Source organism: Dermochelys coriacea, chromosome 11 (assembly GCF_009764565.3).
Source record: "Dermochelys coriacea isolate rDerCor1 chromosome 11, rDerCor1.pri.v4, whole genome shotgun sequence".
NCBI lineage: Eukaryota > Metazoa > Chordata > Testudines > Dermochelyidae > Dermochelys > Dermochelys coriacea.
This window is the reverse complement of record NC_050078.2, coordinates 10,002,463-10,021,711: the sequence shown is the minus strand read 5'-3', so window position 1 is coordinate 10,021,711 and position 19,249 is coordinate 10,002,463. Positions and strand designations below refer to the sequence as shown.

General features: G+C 42.5%; 1 protein-coding gene across 1 annotated transcript; it reads right to left on the bottom strand.

The window, feature by feature from the left end:
- Window positions 1-3,862: 3,862 nt before the first annotated feature.
- EAF2 (ELL associated factor 2) lies at window positions 3,863-19,236 on the bottom strand. Its single transcript, XM_038421942.2, has 6 exons — window positions 19,027-19,236; window positions 14,665-14,759; window positions 13,767-13,903; window positions 12,158-12,303; window positions 10,130-10,396; window positions 3,863-4,717 (listed from the first exon to the last, which is right to left on the bottom strand). The coding sequence occupies exons 1-6, from the start codon at window positions 19,190-19,192 to the stop codon at window positions 4,671-4,673; spliced, it is 858 nt and encodes a 285-aa protein (XP_038277870.1). The 5' UTR covers window positions 19,193-19,236; the 3' UTR covers window positions 3,863-4,670.
- Window positions 19,237-19,249: the final 13 nt, after the last annotated feature.

The following is a 19,249-nucleotide window of genomic DNA, read 5'->3' as shown; positions in this document are numbered from 1 at the left end:
AACTAACTAATCTAACTCACACACTTATTTGTATTGGGGTCATGCCCTCAGAGCCCCATATCACATTGTGCTAATTACTGAACAAAAACATAACCAAGACAGTCTCTGTCCCCGAAGACCTTACATTTTCAAGCCCAGATCTTGCAAACACTAATGCATGTTTGACTTTACTACCATGAACCATGTCAAGAATCAAGAACTTTTAAATTAATGGGATTACTACAATGGTAAAGTTAAACATGTGCATAAGCGTTTGCAGGATCAAAGGCTAGGGTATAACATGTAGTTACAACAGACATGAAGAGCATAAGTAATGAGATATAAGCCAATATCTACATATACACAATTTATATCCAAGCAATGTGTCTTTAAAAGTAACTCCTCCCACTCTTTATATTTGCTGTGAATGCTAGAATTACCAGCTGTAACAGCTGAACCAGACAATCTACTCCTAGCTGGGCAATTACCCTGGGCACACCTAGAGAGGGAGCAATTACATGACAGAACACATGCACAGAGTGAAGACTAGTATTTGCTGTGGTGTGGCCAGACAAGTTTTAGTCTGATACCTTTCAGTAATTGGATAGTAGCTCCTAAGTCAGGGCCAGCCACACAAACAACATTCCCCCACAAAAAGCACAACTTTCATACAGCCCGACAGAGCGTAGTCCACTTCGGCTTGAAGGGTAGCAGTGCAAAAAAAAAAATATGTTGGAGGCGGTACGAGAATGAGCCTTCATTTCTGTGTCTGCAGCTTGGGCTTATCATTCGCCTCCTTTTCATTCTCCTTTTCTGGTTGAGGCTGGCACAGAGCCATGCCAGCCCTGCTGGTTGTCTACCCTTAAGTATTTTACCTGTAGCATCTCACATCAGTTGATCTGAGCTAACAGCTTTCATTCACAGCAGTTGCCAGAGAGAGCACACTTCTCTCGCAACATTGGCCATATTGCAAAATACAATTTTTCCAATGGACAATATTGCAAAGGACAATTTTTGAAGCACGTAGGGTTTAGAGTTGCTGGAGACCCACCTACAACTGAGCAAAGTAGAAATGTGCAAACATTCTGGTTAATTTTAGGTTGTTCACTCACCATCTGAAGATAAAGAACTAGAAAGCTGCACATGATCTATGGCAACTGAAAGGAAGCATCCCCCCACCTTTTATGAATACATTCTCCTCGACTGTCTTGCCCCTTCTCGTCACATTCCTAGTGATCATTTACACCCTTCACCCCACATATTCATTTGCCACTTTTTTGGTCCTAGAATATTCTAGGATTGAGGGAAACACAAGATGGCCGTAACACTACTATACTCTGAAGACAGCTTCACTTCTGGCTACTTAGCAGCTCTTTCAGGACCTACCAGGACCAGATGGTATTCACCCAAGAGTTCTGAAGGAACTCAAACGTGAAATTGCAAGAGTACTAACTGTGTAGTCTATAACCTATTATTTAAATCAGCTTCTGTACCAAATGACTGGAGGATACCTAATGTGATACCAATTTTTAAAAAGGGCTCCAGAGCAATTACCCCAGCAATTACAGGCCGGTAAGCCTGACTTCAGTACCAGGTAAACTGTTTCCAATTATAGTAAAGAACAAAATTGTCAGACACACAGATTAAACATAATTTGTTGGGGAAGAGAGTCAACATGGTTTTTGCAAAGGGAAATCATGCCTTACCAATCTACTAGAATTCTTTGAGGGGGTCAACAAGCATGTGGACAAAGGGGATCCACTGGCTATAAAGTACTTAGATTTTCACAAAGCCTTTGACAAGGTCCCTCACCAAAGGCTCTTAAGCAAAGTAAGCAGTCATGGATAAGAGGGAAGGTCCTCTCATGGACTGGTAACTGGTTAAAAGATAGGAAACAAAGGGTAGGAATAAATAGTCAGTTTTCAGAATGGAGAGAGGTAAATTGTGGTGTCCCTCAGTGGTCTGTACTGGGACCAGTCCTATTCAACATATTCATAAATGATCTGGAAAAAGGGGTAAACAGTGAGGTGGCAAAATTTGCTGGTGATACAAAACTACACAAGATAGTTAAGTCCCAAGCAGACTGCAAAGAGCTAGAAAAGGATCTCTCAAAACTGGGTGACTGGGCAACAAAATGGCAGATGAAATTCAGTGCTGATAAATGCAAAGTAATTCACATTGGAAAACATAATCCCATCTATACATATAAAGTGATGGGGTCTAAATTAGCTGTTATCACTTAAGAAAGAGATCTTGGAGTCATTATGCATAGATCTCTGAAAACATCCATCAATGTGCAGTTGCAGTGAAAGAAGCCAACAGAACATTGGGAATCATTAAGAAAGGGATAGAGAATAACAGAAAATGAAGTGCCTATATAAATCCATGGTACGCCCACATCTTGAATACTGTGTGCAGCTGTGGTCGCCACATCTCAAAAAAAAAAAAAAAAGATATATTTGACTTGAAAAAGGTTCAGAAAAGGGCAACAAAAATGATTAGGGGTATGGAACGGCTGCCATATGATGAGAGATTAATAAGACTGGGACTTTTCAGCTTGGAAAAGAGATGACTAAAGGGGATATGACAGAGGTCTATAAAATCATGACTGGTGTGGAGAAAGTAAATAAGACTGTGTTATTTACTCCTTCTCATAACATAAGAACTAGGGGTCACCAAATGAAATTAATAGGCAGCAGCTTTAAAACAAACAAAAGGAAGTATTTCTTCACACAACACCCAGCCAATCTATGGAACTCCTTGCCAGAGGATGTTATGAAGGCCAAGACTATAACAGGATTCAAAAAAAGAACTAGATAAATTCATGGAGGATAGGTTCATCAATGGCTATTAGTCAGGATAGGCAGGGATGGTATCCCTAGCCTCCATTTGCCAGAAGCTGGGAATGGGTGACAAAGAATGGATCACTTGATGAATAGCTGTTCTGTTCATTCCCTCTGGGGCACCTGGCATTGGCCACTGTCAGAAGACAGGATACGGGGCTAGATGGACCTTTGGTCTGACCCAGTATGGCCGTTCTTATGTTCTCTCAAGTCAATCCAGTAACTCTCTGCTACTCCGCCCCCCCCCCATGACTTGCTATCACTCAGGATTTGTCTACACTGCATCTGGGAACAAGCCTCCCAGCCTAGGTCCATGATTTGTGTTAGTGGGGCGCACGCTAGCACACTAAAAATAGCTGTGTAGACATTGCAGCTTGCGCCGGAGCTCAGCTGTGAAGGCCCACCAATCCAAACTCCAGCCTGAGCCACGTTTACACAGGTAATTTTAGCGCATTCGTGGAAGCCCCACCAATACAAGTCTATGGCCTTGTGCTGGGAGACTCACTCCCAGATGCAGTGTAGACAAACCCTACTGCAGATTTTTCAGGGCTTTTAAAGAAGCTATTCAACAAGTATGAACACATATTCAGCTATAATAAGATTGGACATGCAGATTCTTTCCTCCCTCCTTCAGATAAGATACAATAGCATTCAGTGATCACACTCATGGCATATGCTATGAGAAATGATCAGCACACCGTATCAATATTGTAATCACTGAGTCAATCGTTTAAAGTACTTCTCTGCCTGACGTTTCTTGTGGCTATCTCCTACATCTATACATTTTGCAACTCAGATAAACTGTGCATATCATCTGCCATTCTAAAATGTGTGGTTCTTTCTGGCCCTATAATATACAAATGTGTAGGATGCCAATGTGGAGATTCTTTATGTGGTTTTCTAGACATTTTAGACTTCATACTCACTTGTATCACCTCTCTCTAATTTAAATGTTATCTCACTGGCAAGGCTATGACAAAGAAAATTCAGTCCATGTTACCTCTTGTTAAGAATTCTCATAATCATAATAATCAATCCCATTAAAATTATAAATAATATTGCTTTATTAAATTAATTGTATTAAACTCCTAGAAAGGAATTATATGATTTCAGTTACAGAATTAAATGAAGGAAACTCATTGCTGTTTTTGTAGTTATCTAAATACAGATAAGAAGAGGCTGTAAGGAGTTCAGCTGGTCCAAGTAAAGGCAGGGAAAAGGAAAAGTTCCCTTAAGAGACATAAGGCTCAGAAATATAAAAAGTCCTATAATACAATTAATCTAAAAATTCAGTGAAGTGTTGTAAACTGTAACTGCAAGAATGTACCATATTATTCACCAGTTTCTTTAAAGTTATGAACTGTGAACAGAACAACGTATTTAACACAACAGATCTCAGCTATTCTTCCTTCCATCCCCTCCCTCTCAAAAAAAAAAAATAAAAATAAAGTTATGAAATCAGCATTATCTGTAAGGACAGGAGGGAAACTTGCCTCCATAAATACTAGAAATTCCCCCATTCCCATATCTATTATATAAAGTAACTAGCTGTTAAAAGTCAGTTTCAAGTACAACAGGTGGTTGAGGCAAAAATCAGAATCTGTTCATAAGAACTGATACTGTAATACAGTAATTTGGAAGAGACAAACAAGTACCCAGAGCAGTGATTAGACATCAGGGCTGCTGTACCATAGATCTGATGTGCCAGTAGAAAATTAAGATGTCTCTATTTCGAAAAATTGAGGCCGTTCATTTCAATCTTGGGTAATCTAATCTTAGTGCAAAATAGATGCTATGACAGCTTTAGCAAAGAGAAGTGATGCATCTTTATTAAGGCCAAAATCTTGTTCAGTCATCACTGTCACTTCCAGATTCACTCAGCAGCAAGTCATTTCCTAAAATAGAAGATAAAGTCATTGTATTAGTTCCATTAAACTAAGACTATTTTTCTATCAAGAAAAGTTCTTTCTTCACCCATCCAGTAACTTCTATTAGGAATTTAACACCAAAACATTATATAGATTTAAACACTCATCTGTTGTCTTAACTACTGGAGTGGGAGTCTTAGGGCTACATCACTTATGTGACCTATGAAAGCCCCGCATTACTCACACTTAACCCACCAGATTGAATGAGTTTGTGTATGGGAATTAATGCAAGCAGGCCACAGCGGACTAGCTAGCTTCCCATCCACCTTCTGATACTTGATCAGCAAGGAAGCTCCTGGGGAATGCAGTTTCATTAAAAAAATAAAACAATAGGATAGGAGTTATTGTTGTTTGCATATATCTAAATGCCTCTTGGATCTGTTTGAGAGCAAAGTAGTATCCAAATCAAGGTGAGAACAAGCTGTTTGACACCTTTTTAAAAAAATAATCAGGCTGTGGAGCAAAACAGCAAACAAGAGATCAAAGGAAATATTTATGTATGCTGTCACCAAAAAATTAATAGGAGTTATTTTAAAATGGGACACAAGAAAAGCGACTATCCAGTGCTTGCAACAGCTGTCTATATAACTAACAGAAAATAAGTTCTCACTGCTATTTCTTTTTTTAAACTTGACAAGCAGTTTTTCCTCCCACTCCACTCCACCATCTCCCACATATAGGATGAAATTAAAGGGATACTGTCAACAGCAAATCTATATATTTTTAAAATGAGTTAGATGCAATTTCAGATACTGCATCAGCCCTTCTATTCCCCTGCCAACTTGGTAGTTATGCAACTGCATTTTCCTTATTTATTTTTTTTTTAAAAAGGAAACAAGGAAAGAATTTCCCTTGTTGTTGGGTGAAATGCCTAAACAAATAGGAAAGCGACTGAGGGGGGAGGGATAGCTCAGTGGTTTGAGCACTGGCCTGCTAAACCCAGGGTTGTGAGTTCAAGCCTTGAGGGGGCCATTTAGGGATCTGGGGAAAAGATTGGGGATTGGCCCTGCTTTGAGCAGGGGGTTGGACTAGATGACCTCCTGAGGTCCCTTGCAACCTGATATTCTATGATTTAATGACAGCAACTACACACAAAGTACTGTCAATTGCTCCTAACTTTGTCAGTTACGGCAATCTTTAGTATTACTTAAGAGGTCGTTATAGGGAGATGAGAACAAGGGGTTAGTATAAAGGGGGAGAGGACACACCTGGATGAGTACCTCCCGATTGGTAGGTCAGAGCTTTTTGGATAAGAGTGACTGAAGTTGATAGGACTCCCCTTAAGAAAGCTTTGTGTTTACACTTCCTTTGTTTTGCACCATGTCCTCAGCAACTTTTATCTCTGGGAATGGTTACAGCATGGCCCTTTGTAGCCGAGCACAGAACACTACCTGTGTCCGACATTAACAGTGAAAAACAATTGCTTGTAGTGCAGGAGGAGGATTAAAAGCACAGATGGGATTGGAAGAGTATAAGTATTAGACACAAAATATAAGCCTAACTACTTGGTTATATAATTTGAAATCTTCTGCATTTTATTTTTACATTAAAAAGCAGAGATGGCTAAGAATCTACTCAAATAAAACTATTATTTCAAAGTAAGAAGTATCATTAGGATGGCTACAGTTGTACTTTAAATCATGTAGTTCTCCAAAATATTCTTCTTTACCCCTCTATCCAATTGCTGTTCTTGCCTCTTCCCCACAATCCACTCCAAAAATAGGTCATAGCCATCCACATGGTCACAGCCTTCAAAAGCAGTTATTCCTCAAATAAGCCTTCTAATGCTCGCCAAAGACAGTCTCATAAAATCCAAGAGGTTGGAACAAATCTGGAGTTTCATGCCAAGGTGTCTGCAATAAGATAAACTCCCCCCCACCCCCAAAAAAAAGTGTTTGGAAAAATAACCCTGAAATGAAACCCACCTCCATTTTGTACCCATGCCTTGCAAAGGTCTTTTCATAGTTGCCTCAAACTTTCCAGAAAGATTCTAGCCTGCATGATCCCAGCATAAGAAGTTTCAGATACATTGGCTGGTGCACATATCAAAAACATGGAGAGCTAACTTCACCCAGGATTCTAAGAAAATACCTACATTACTTAGGCTCAACTGATTTAACAAATAGCGGAAGTAAAGTAGGGAAATAATTTCAGGAAAACAGTCCATTTTCACAGTGCTGATAGGCTGGTTGACACTATCAAGATATTAAGTAGGTTTCATTACAGAGTGCGCCATGTACTGGGATATTAATCAGTGGTCCCATACAGTATTTAGCTTTTTTTAAATAAGTTCTTGGAGAAGTGTTAGATTGTCAGCTTTTTGGAGAAGGGGCCATCTTTTTGTTCAGTGTTTGTATAGTGCCCAGCACAGTGGGGCTGGTCCATGACTGGGGCTCCTAAGTGCTTCTGCAATTGGAATAAAAAAAAAATATCTGGATGAAAACTGCACTATAGGAGTGAGCAAACGAGATCTCAGGGATAGCAAGTCATTGGGCATCTTTCTTCAAGGAATTTTTAATTTGTTCTCAGTTAATAATTTCTGTTTAAAAGGAAATTAAACAGAGCAGCTTTCCACTATTTTTTAAATGCAATATTCTCTTACAGATACCTTAGACCACCCATTTGCAGACCATGTTGTGACAAGTTATGGGCCTACATAATCAATTTCAAAAGTAGATGAGGAATTCTTTTGGGGACAAGGCTCATAGCAAGGAAAAGGCAAAGCCTTTGAGGCCAGGCTACCTAAAAAGGTAGGTTCTATACACAGGGCAATATTAAGAGGTAACTATGCTCCAGACATAGACCGGTCCATTTTCAGCATTCTGCAAAGCTTCATCTGTATGACTTAATGAAAGTGATTTGACTAACCCCCTATGCCCCACCAAATTCTAATTGCCACTAAATTTAAGGTAACATTAGAACTGCACATAGTAAAATACCCAACCCACTCCCGAGGGTCCCGATTCTGCAGACATGCTCATGCTTAAATGTATGCATTTGAGTAGCCCCACTGAAGTCACACCTCAAATGTGACAACCACTAAACAGCTTGATCTTAAGATTTGCTGTTTTAAACATTTGTTTATATAAGATACTGTTTGAGATGAAAAATTTCTATGCTGGACCCCTGACTCTGAACTCCAACACCCAGCAGATCTCCCAAGACTCAGAGGCCACAAGCTCCCTGTCTTGCTTCTCTAGCTTTCACTGCTACTTCTCCTCTCCTGCTGTGCTCCTAAACTGCACAGGTGATGCCTCAGGAGCTCAGTAGGAGAGTAGTTGGAGAGCCATGCTCCCCACAGCAGCCAGTGTGCAGTGCCTTTTCATCTCAGCTCACCACCGTTATGGTGCAGTTCACATTTTAAAGGCATTCGGGGGAACTGGAGATGGCACAGATCTACAGAGCTGGTTAAAATGTTAAAGTAACAGAGGTAAACCTGATTAGATCTAAATTCTAAGCAGGTTTATAGCTAAACCAGCATGAAGTTTTAGACCACTCACAAGGATCAGAGGATCCACCTCCCTCCCTGCAGAGTTCTTAAGTCCCACAGGGTCCCTGGGTTCCTTGCTGTGGTTTTGGTATTTCTGCAAGTTTAAGACATCAGGGTGTTTCACTATGACAGTTTTAACTGGTGGCAGCAGCCACCTGTACTTGGGCATAAATCTTTCAACGGGAGCTTTGCAGCTGTGAACTAGCCATTAGTCACTTAAGATGGTTCATTTTATTCTCAAAAGTGTTTTTTTCCCCTAAATGTGTGTAAAATGGCAAGTTTGAAAGTATTTCCATGTCTGAGTGAAGGGACTGATGTATACGGAACTGTCTAAAGATAGGCTTCATATTACAATCAGTGTATTTCCTTTAGACCATGGAAGTTAATGCAAAAAATTTAGTCCTCCTGCACAATAATCAGATGTTTTCAGTCTAATCTTATTCCTGTGAAGGAGGTGGTATAAGGAAATAAGGCTTATAACAGAAACCTGATTGTAAGCTTAGCTAAGTCATCACAATATACAACTAGCTTGTTACCAATTTTAATTCCTTATAATAGTGAAACACAAGAGGACATACATATTATGTATGAGATATTTTCACTATAACCAGTGTAAACTGTCAAAAAACTTCAGTATATATTATCACTATGTAAATTAGGGCCTGTGACCAAGTTTTTCCAAACTTGTGAGCCTGAAGTTAGGCACTTAATTAAAAGTGTGGCTTTGTTTTCAAACAGCAGCGGTGGGTGTTCATCAATTCTGAAAAATCAGGCCCAGTTTATTTTGGTGCAATGTTTGAAGGCCTTTACGTAGGTGGTTGCTTGCTGCTGTTCAAACCAGTGATACTCTTCTTTCTGGGCAACAATATGTATTAAAAAATCCCAGTTGTACTTTAAATATCTTAAGTTTGTCATAATTTTCTTCAAGCAGAACACACTGTGAATTAGTTTTGGTTGTTGGTATTCTCCCATCCCTTCAACATGGAAAAGGTATGAAGCATCCTCCATTCCCTACATACATAGGAGGGGACTGGCACCTTGTAGGTTAGAAAGGCCTCCATGAATCACAAGACTTCTGCATGGATTAGGACAGTGGCTCTCAACCTTTCCAGAGTACCGTACCCCTTTCAGGAGTCTGATTTGTCTTACGTACCCCCAAATTTCACCTCACTTAAACTACTTGCTTACAAAATCAGACATAAAAATACAAAAGTATCACAGCACACTATTACTGAAAAATTGCTTACTTTCTCATTTTACCATACAATTATAAAATAAATCAATCTGAATATAAATATTGTACTTACATTTCAGTGTATAGCATACAGAGCAGCATAAACAGGTCATTGTTTGCATGACATTTTAGTTTGTACTGACTTCGCTAGTGCTTTTTATGTAGCCTGTTGTAAAACTAGGCAAATATCTAGATGAGTTGATGTACCTCTGGGGATACATCCAGGAAGTACATGTATCCCTAGTTGAAAATCACTGGATTAGGATAACCTTCTTTTGTTACTGACTAGTACCAGGACAATATTATTCCAGTATCATCTACTCAGGAAATCATACACATGTTTTGGGAGTGCCTAAGCAGTTCAAGCATTTTCAACACAAATTACTGTCCTATAGTCCCAATGTATGCAATTGTGAGGAAGCCAGTACGGCCTAGGACATATTTTAAACTGCATCAGCTTTAATTTAATATCTCTGATGGTCAAGTAACTTTTAGCCCAACTTCTAATTCAGAACTCAACTGAACAATCAAACCCCAGCATCTCTTCCCACAATTTTAATTACAATAGAGACATAGTTACAGAGTCTCTGGTTTCCTTTTAGATTCCTAAAGCATGAGATTGTTCTTTTCATAGAGCACTGTCTTCTGTACTTACTTAGTGTATTCATCATATGGCCACCACTTTCTTGAGATTTGTTATGACTGGCATCTATGTCACGGTTGGCCTGTTGTGGTATGGCAGACATAGCAGGCTGTGGCTGCAAGTATGGCATTGACATAGGCAGAGAAGGCTTAGCCCCCTCATCTTCTGAATCACTAGAACTATTTTCACTACTGGATGAGGAGGAGGAGGAACTTCTTGATTCGGACGAACTATCAGAGCTACTCATCTGGTCCATGACACTAGCCTCGGCCTTGAGCTCTGAAAATAAGATGTAGATTAATTGAGAAACAAAGCAAGAGGAGTCTCAGAGTTTAAAGGAGATGGCAACAAGGGAAGTGCTGCACAAGCGATTGTAGTGAATGTCACAATATTATTACAAGTCATAAGTGACTAAACTGAAAGACATAAGATCCAGGAGTGAAGTGTGGGACACAAGCAACCTGATCACCCTACTTGTATGCCATATTCCTCTCCTCCACTCCTTGCTATCTTACTTTTAGGCCACATGCTTTTCAGAGCAGAGTTGCATTAGGGTTCAGATAAGGCACCAACGGTGCTGCCCCCTACACTTCAGTGGGCAGCACAACCTAACTCACCCTTCATATCTGCCTCTGGTTAGCAAGTCTTATTTTTCAGGCTTTGTTTAACACCTCTACAGATGTCTGACAGGAGTCAATAACTCAATTTAGGCTCAAGGGACAGATAGTGAAAAAAGGAATTGGTTAGTGGAACATCTGAAGGTGCAGCAGCAACAGCTGGCAGCAATTTTGGGATTATAAACAACATGTACATGTTTGTCTAGACATTCATTGTTCTCAATCCCAAATTAAGCATTGTGGGATACCTGCAGCAATTACCCATATTTTTAAATTATGGAACAGTTTCATTAAATCCTTATTGATTCTTTTTATAGGTCTGGGAAAAATTTAGAATAGCTAGCAGGAAACCATCCAGACCCCAGCACACAATTTACTGTGGCCAAACAAATAAATCTGATTGGCAGCACATAGGAACAGGGCTTTGGGATATGTTAGTCTTGGTGACGCACTCAGAACAGGTTCTAAACAAAACAAACAGACCACGGAGAAAAATTCTCAGGTTTCTCATGCACTTGAGCACCACTTTGTTTCTTTTGCAGCCTTAGGTACTTTTAATTGCCTTTTTGTGGAGTATGATACTCTGGTTAAAGTTTGTCTAAATCACAAAGAAAAGACATTCGCATAATGATACATCTGGGGGAAAAAACCGTTTAAAAGAATCCAGAGCATCCTTGAGAGCAAATATCAATTCAGATCAATAAAGCTACCACCTGTTAGCGTTCATACAGCAAGCGATTAACACCTGCTTTTCTCCCCCATCCACTAAAAGGAAATAAAGTGTGTCTCCTACTGAATTAAATACAAAGGTTCCTACTGAAACAAAGTCTCCCAAGAACAGAGCATATGGCATTGTTCTCAAGGATGGGATTTACGTAAGTGTTCAGTTGTCTCTTACCATATAGGGAACCACTTCTGCAGGTCTGATCTGATTTGGAAAGTAGGGTGCTATTTGAATCTCTCTGACTAGGTTTACATGATTATGAACTCATACAAATTTAGAGTATTATTAAAAACTAAAAAGGGTTATAAAGCATTTTAATCAAAGATTTGCTGTATGCAAAGGACAAAGAACGAGGAGGAACAGGTGGAGTGAGGAAGGATGATTGGAGGACTGGATGATTTGGCTTCAGTGCCACAATCCTACAATTGAATAGCTTAAGACAGCAGCAGTGGGAGGACTCAGTGAGAACTAAAGCAATGCTAATCATGACCTTCATAAGACTAAGGATTGATTTGATTCTCAATCCTATGTGGTTTCAAATACTTTTGGATTACTACTCTTATCAAGACAGCCATTAAACTTTAGAGAACATTGCCTATGTAACAGCTTCTAGTGCGCACCTCATTCAAAAAAGTGGCTCTATTTATAATGCAAGTCTGCAAAATTTCTGAAATACTAAGTGACACAGTTGCAGTTTACCTCTCTCAATGTCGTCCATAGGAGAAGATGGAGACATCTTTTCTTTTGGTGGAGAATTTTTAACATTGTTTGGAGTCTTACTGGCATTTCGCATTTGCTGCTGTTGCTGCTCAATACGAGATTGAACCTTACTGCTTCCTTCAGCTCTGTATGACAGGGTGAAACATTTTAATTGACTCCGAAGAACAATATTAAAACAAAATAAAAACACACAGTAGTCTAAGTTGTGTGCGAAGCTATTCATTATGTTTTTCTTAACTGTATCACTACAGTTCTAAGTTTCAAAGTTCACTATAACAGTGGTTCTCAAACTTTTTAACAAGGTATCCACCAACTGCATTTTGTCTTTTTTTTGTGACCCACTATTACATATATGCACCCTCCACCGCAGCACACCTCAATCATACCTCTGGCTTAGTGCAGCCCAGTACAGAGGAAAGGCCTTGGGAGAAGGGGGGCTGGAGAGCGAGCCCACCCCACACTCACTCTGCAGTGGTGGCTCCTGTACTGTGGGACCAGAACCAGCTGTCTACTCCTGGCGTTGTGACCTGGCACATGGGATCACAGCACTGTTCAAGTTTGGCCCGATGGCCCTTCCCTCACCACCAGGCTTCCCCTCCACACCAGTCTGGGAGAAGTGTATATCTGCCTAGGCCAGGGCCCAGTGATAGGTTAATCCAGCCCCTGGATATGGCAACCCATCTAGAACCTTCTTGGGACCCACCATTTGGGAAACACTGCACTACTACACTGGCATTTAACAAGATATAGGTGCAGTGAGTACTATTCTTTTCATGTATAATGTCCATCGATGCCATTCATATTGGCCCTTTGACCCGATCCTCTACTATGCTGTTTCACATTTTCTTCAGTCATGCACTAACACTTCATTAGAATTCTAATGGAAGCGAGTTATATGTGGACATAGCATCAGAATGTATGTTAATGGGAATTACATACTCAGTAAGAGGAGAATGTGTCCTCAGCATTTTGCTAAACCCTTTCACAAGAATTTATGCAATTTTAATTTACAAAGTCAGAAAACAGCAGCAAAACAATTTCATTTGTGTAGCAAAAAGCTATTTTCCAAACTTATTATGAGAAAACAGTTATTGTCTCTTGCAGGGATATGCAATGTTTCTCTTCAAAACCTACCCTACTAGCCTAGACTTGAAAGCTATAAAGTCATTTTTTGAGAAAAATAATGACATGCTTTTTCATTCCATTGAACCAGGGTAGGTTTGTTTTTTTTTGTTTTTTGTTTTTTTTTTGTTTTTTGTTTTTTTTTTTTTTAAGGACCATGTTTGAAAAAGTGAAATTTTGCTAAAAGCTAAGAATAGTTGGTATGTATCCTAATTTATACTTTCAGCTATTTCTAAGGGCTTGTCTACGCGGTGTGTTGGCGCACACCAGCTAGGGTGTAAACTCTAGTGCACACTGTGCACTAACTGGCCACGTGGTCCTTGCGGGTACATACCAAAAGTTCTCTACTGTTTGTTGACATAGTTCTATTTCAAACCCTACTAAATGCATGTGCACTCAGGTACCAGCCCTAAACCATTTTCATAATGAGTTAGGGACATAGCAGTTTCTTTTGTAAACCACTTACCTGGTTTTCTTCACAGTGATGTTACTGCTAAGTTTCTCTAGTCGACATTCTCCAGTGTCATGATTGATAATTAAGATACATTCCTTTAGATAAGGCTTCTTGGAGCCCTTGAAAACTGTTACTGGTGGAGTTGAACCCTATTTAAAAATTGAAAAAATATCTAATTAGCATTATTTCAATAGACTTATTTGTATAAATACAGAATGAGCCTTTACAGTAATGAAAAGTTCATTGTAACTGATCATTTCTAGCCTTTTAAAATCTGTTACCAACTAATTCAAGAGAAACTCAGATTAGTAGTAACTAAGGGTGAAATCCTGGCTCTACTGAAGACATTGGAAGTTTTGCCATTGACTTCATTGTGGCCTTGATTTCTCCCAGCCAGTCTGAAATAAACGAGTAATCTCAATCCATTTTCTAACAGACAGGCACATGCATCACAAAACTACCACCAAAACTAGAATGCTTGTTGGCAATATCAGAAGAGCAATCCGGGATTGCAGGAGATTGAATTCTCCTCCCCAGTGGTGGTGCATGCGCTCCCACCCCTTTGGGATTGTGCCATAATGTCAAGGCAGCAAAGGGAAGGCTGCACAGCAGTCAGCGTCAGTGGTGTACTTGTTTTTATAGACAGAGAATTTTAGGGTTGTCAATTACAGCATATTTCCAGCACAGTGAATTCAATTAATGTTACAGCATAATTACCGGACCTTTGTAATTCTGCATTTTCTGGTGTGATTATTTCTGTCTCAATGCTTTAAAAGCTACATGCATACAATATTGAAATAGCAGCAAACTGAAAATGCTGAAATGTGAAACGCTTCTATATTCAATATATTTGGTGATTCAGTGAGAGAAGCCTCCTTTTCCCCACCCTCTAATGATATTCAGCCCTCACCTCAATGTTTGGCAGCGTTATTGTCACCTGTTCACCTTTGCCAACTTCAAGGTCTCCTTCAGAGGATGTATCAATAGATGCAGGCTTGAAGTCATCTACAATTTAAAAAACACCCTGATTTTCATGAGTCCCTTAAATACTGACACATATTTCATGAAATCTAAAGGTGGTGAGTTTGGGAGGCACTTAAAATCAACAACTTAGTATCTTTGCTAGTACAGCATCCACCATTCCCTTAGATTTTTCCACAAGCCACAGCACTCACAGTCAAGGTGGTTTGCCTGATATTCAAACTAAATTTCATCAAGTTTTGGTGTTGGAGCTCTTCAAAAAAAAAAGTTGAAAGATTTTTATTTTGATGAATAAGGAAAGTTTCTCCTGTTCACCTCACATTCAAAACAAATGGCCAAACCAGTTTGCTGATACTTAAAGAAAAACCCTCCAAAAAAGCCACAGAATTACTTTTGGATTGAGACCAACCCTGGAAAATTTCAGCCCAAAAAATGGAAGTTGCAGACAGCTGCGACTAAAAACAGGAGAGTAGACTGGAAATACATATGCAGCCCTAACTATAGCATGCTCTTACTGTATTAACAGCATCAAAGGCAAAACCATATGCACTAGCAAGGTTGTGGTGGTTGTTTTTATTTTTAAGTACATATATTTCTCTCTAAAATGGAATTATTAAAAGCCACCATCATATACTTATTTTAATCTCCTTTATTATCAGTCATTCTTAGAAAGCTAATAATGTCTCTGTTTGTGCGGATATGGATTTTGCCTCTTTGCATGTTTCAAAGAGCTGGAAAATTAGAGATGAACACTAGTTTGTTTCATCAGAGCTATCAGCCCTCCAAACAAGATCTGCTAATGATTGTTACTCAGCTAGCATAATTTATTTCCAAGGTCCTAAACAAGCTCCAACGGTCTCAAGCTCCTGCTAGCAGCATCTTACAGAGCTGAGCACCACAGTTCTGGTCCTTCTTGTGGTAAGGATGAGACTATGCCAGTCTTCAGTGGATGCTGCTGGGTAATTAGCATTTTGGCCAATCTTTTCAGAAATGGCTGACTAAATAAACGTCCAGTTTACCTACTCGTACGAAGTATAAAAGATTAGATTACAATAACGAAGGCTAGAGAAAAATATGGCTTTTCTGTTTATCTAGTGCATTTGACAGCACGGTCAGGTTTGCTGATTTCCTTGCATCTTTCTTCACAGAGTGACAGGGAAGAGAAACATTTTGAAACAGAAAAAAGGCTTGTAAAACCACAAAAATCAACAGGAAAACTTAAGGGCAGGTGTAGTGCTAGAGCCTATTTTTACTTATTTTTTTAAAAAATACTGAACAGATTGCAAGTTACAGCACCCCTTTAAATCCACTCATAGCTTTTAGGTTCCTCTCACACCCTCCTCCCCAAAGATGTTGTCAATTCTATTAAATAGGATTCCATTTGCTCACAGAATATACATTATCCATCCCATCTCACTGTATGAGACAATAAAGGAAAATCTCCAGAGAACATGTGAGACACCAAACCTTAGGGATCATTCTATAAATAAATGAGACAGCAGAACAAAAACTGCAGCCCTAAATTATCAGAACCATAATCCTAACAGCATTTGTTTCCTAGATACCTTCAGAACCTGTGAGAACACACCTCCCAGGATAGTAGTTATTATGTACTCAGGAAGGGCACACTAGCTTTGAGAGCAATATTGCCTTTAATATTTGATTGCTGAGAGCCCTGCCACGGCCAGGGGCAGAGCTTCACCCAAAACTCAGATTTTGTAGCATTGTGCCAAGACGCTATTGTTTCCCAAAATATACCTTAATGTATGGTACATGAATTTAGTACACATAAAAGGAAGAACTAGATGAAGAACGCAGGCACTGTGTGAACATCACCCCAAACTTTACCAGCAACACACCTGCTCATTAGTGTTGCTCGGAGTTTCTCATGAGCAATAACTGCAACCTGCTGTGAACTGTATGGTTTTATATTCAAGAAATTGGATTAGGATTTACGAGACCTAGGTTCAATTCCCAGCTCTGCCAGACTCCCTGTATAACCTCACGAAATTCGCTTAATCTTTCTGTGCCTCAGTTCTACATCTCATGGTTCTATGTTCAATCCCTTTCTCTGATTCTTTCTGTTCTCATTTGGATTGTCGGCTCTACAGGGTAGGAACAGTTTCTTACCAAATGTACCTTTCTGCACAACGTCTACCTCAATGGGGCCCTGATCTTAGTCAGAGGCTCTAGGTGTTACCATAATACAAACAAAGAATGCAGTAGTTTTGCCACATTTGATTCCTATCCAAAGCCCTCCCCCGTGTCCTCCGCGCTCTCCAGGTTGCATCATGCCAACTTTTTCAAAAGCAAGTTCAAAAAGATCCAACATGCTCTCCTTCTGCCCCATCACATCCTCTCTTTCTCCCAGTCACCAACAGCAGCCTGCTCCCCTATTCTCATCCCACCAGAAGCCCCAATGACTTCATCTCCTCAACTCCTGATCTACCCTATCTTCACTCTCAACCTCTCACTCTTCGCAGGCTCATCCTTACAACAGGAAAATGCCAGGGTAAGGGAGATAAAAAAAACCCTTAAGCCGCCACCCTCTGCATCTGCCTCTCCATTTACTGCCCCATCACTCAACCCAAAGCTGGAGCCATCTGCAACCACTATCTCAAGTTCATCTCCTTAAACTCCATCTGCCAGCATAGGGGGTACGTGTACAACATAGACAGACAAGTTTCAGAGTAGCAGCCATGTTAGTCTGTATTCGCAAAAAGAAAAGGAGTACTTGTGGCACCTTAGAGACTAACAAATTAACTAAATGCATCCGATGAAGCGAGCTGTAGCTCACGAAAGCTTATGCTCTAATAAATTTGTTAGTCTCAAAGGTGCCACAAGTACTCCTTTTCTTTTTATAGATAGACAAGTGTAGCGGTTACAGGGGTGTCACGAGGGGTGCTGATTTCCTCTAAGGTATGATCAGCCAGCCAATGCCATGTCTGCAAGGGTGGAGAGTTATAAGGGTGCCAAGGGGGGGATGCTGATTTTCCCTGAAGTATGGCCAGCTAGCCAGTGCCATACCTATGGGAGGTGAGGATAGGGAATCACAGTGGATGCTGACCTCCCCTGGGGTATGACCAGCCAGGCGGTGCCGTGTCCCGGGGGGAGAGGGCCAAAGGGGTGCTGGGGGGTATGACCCGCCAGGCGGTGCCAGGCCCCAGGAGGGGGTGTCAGAGGGGTGCCAGGACTCTGAGTTCCCCCGGGGTATGACCAGCCAGGCGGTGCCATGCCCCGGCAGGGAGGCGCTGGGGCTATGACCAGCCAGGCGGTGCCGTGCCCCGGGGGGGAGGGGGCCAAAGGGGTGCTGGGGGGTATGACCCACCAGGCGGTGCCAGGCCCCAGGAGGGGGTGTCAGAGGGGTGCCAGGACTCTGAGCTCCCCCGGGGTATGACCAGCCAGGCGGTGCCGTGCCCCAGGGGGAGGGGGCCAAAGGGGTGCTGGGGGGTATGACCCGCCAGGCGGTGCCAGGCCCCAGGAGGGGGTGTCAGAGGGGTGCCAGGACTCTGAGTTCCCCCAGGGTATGACCAGCCAGGCGGTGCCATGCCCCGGCAGGGAGGCGCTGGGGCTATGACCAGCCAGGCGGTGCCGTGCCCCGGGGGGGAGGGGGCCAAAGGGGTGCTGGGGGGTATGACCCGCCAGGCGGTGCCAGGCCCCAGGAGGGGGTGTCAGAGGGGTGCCAGGACTCTGAGCTCCCCCGGGGTATGACCAGCCAGGCGGTGCCATGCCCCGGCAGGGAGGCGCTGGGGCTATGACCAGCCAGGCGGTGCCGTGCCCCGGGGGGAGGGGGCCAAAGGGGTGCTGGGGGGTATGACCCGCCAGGCGGTGCCAGGCCCCAGGAGGGGGTGTCAGAGGGGTGCCAGGACTCTGAGCTCCCCCGGGGTATGACCAGCCAGGCGGTGCCGTGCCCCGGGGGGAGGGGGCCAAAGGGGTGCTGGGGGGGTATGACCCACCAGGCGGTGCCAGGCCCCAGGAGGGGGTGTCAGAGGGGTGCCAGGACTCTGAGCTCCCCTGGGTGTGACCCGCCAGGCGGTGTCAGGCCCGGGGGAGTCGCGGGGGGGGGGTGCTGATCTCCCCAAGGTACGACCAGTCAGGCCAGGAGAGGGTCACGGGGGAGGATGCTGACCTCCCCTGGGAGCGAGCGACCAGCCATGCCCAGGGAGGTGGGGGGAGGTGACTCGCTCCGAGAGGGCCAAGCACCTAGCGCCCGCGCCCGCCGCCCCCCGAGCAGCGCGGCGGGAGACCCCGTCCCGGGGCAGCGCCGGCCGCTACCCGGCCCCCCACTCACAGCGGACGGTGTGGAAGGCGCAGCGCGGCTGCTTCTCGAAGCTCTCGCCCAGCTTCAGCACACGCTCCTTGGGGTCAAAGAGCTGAGGGGCCGCCCCGTTCATAGCGGCTCCCCGCGCCGCCTCACACCATCGGGACGCCGCGCAGCCCCCGCCGCCGCGCAACATCCCCTCACCGCCAGGGGCGGGGCACCGCCTCGCGCCGGCCACGCCCACCCAGCGCCC

Excerpts from the sequence above, each read along its gene's own strand:
- EAF2 (XM_038421942.2), bottom strand. The coding sequence starts at position 19,192 with ATGTTGCGCGGCGGCGGGGGCTGCGCGGCGTCCCGATGGTGTGAGGCG. Across the intron at positions 12,304-13,766 it reads ATCACTGTGAAGAAAACCAG|AGCTGAAGGAAGCAGTAAGG; the intron begins GTAAGTGGTTTA and ends CCTGTCATACAG. Across the intron at positions 4,718-10,129 it reads CCATATGATGAATACACTAA|GAAATGACTTGCTGCTGAGT; the intron begins GTAAGTACAGAA and ends CTTCTATTTTAG.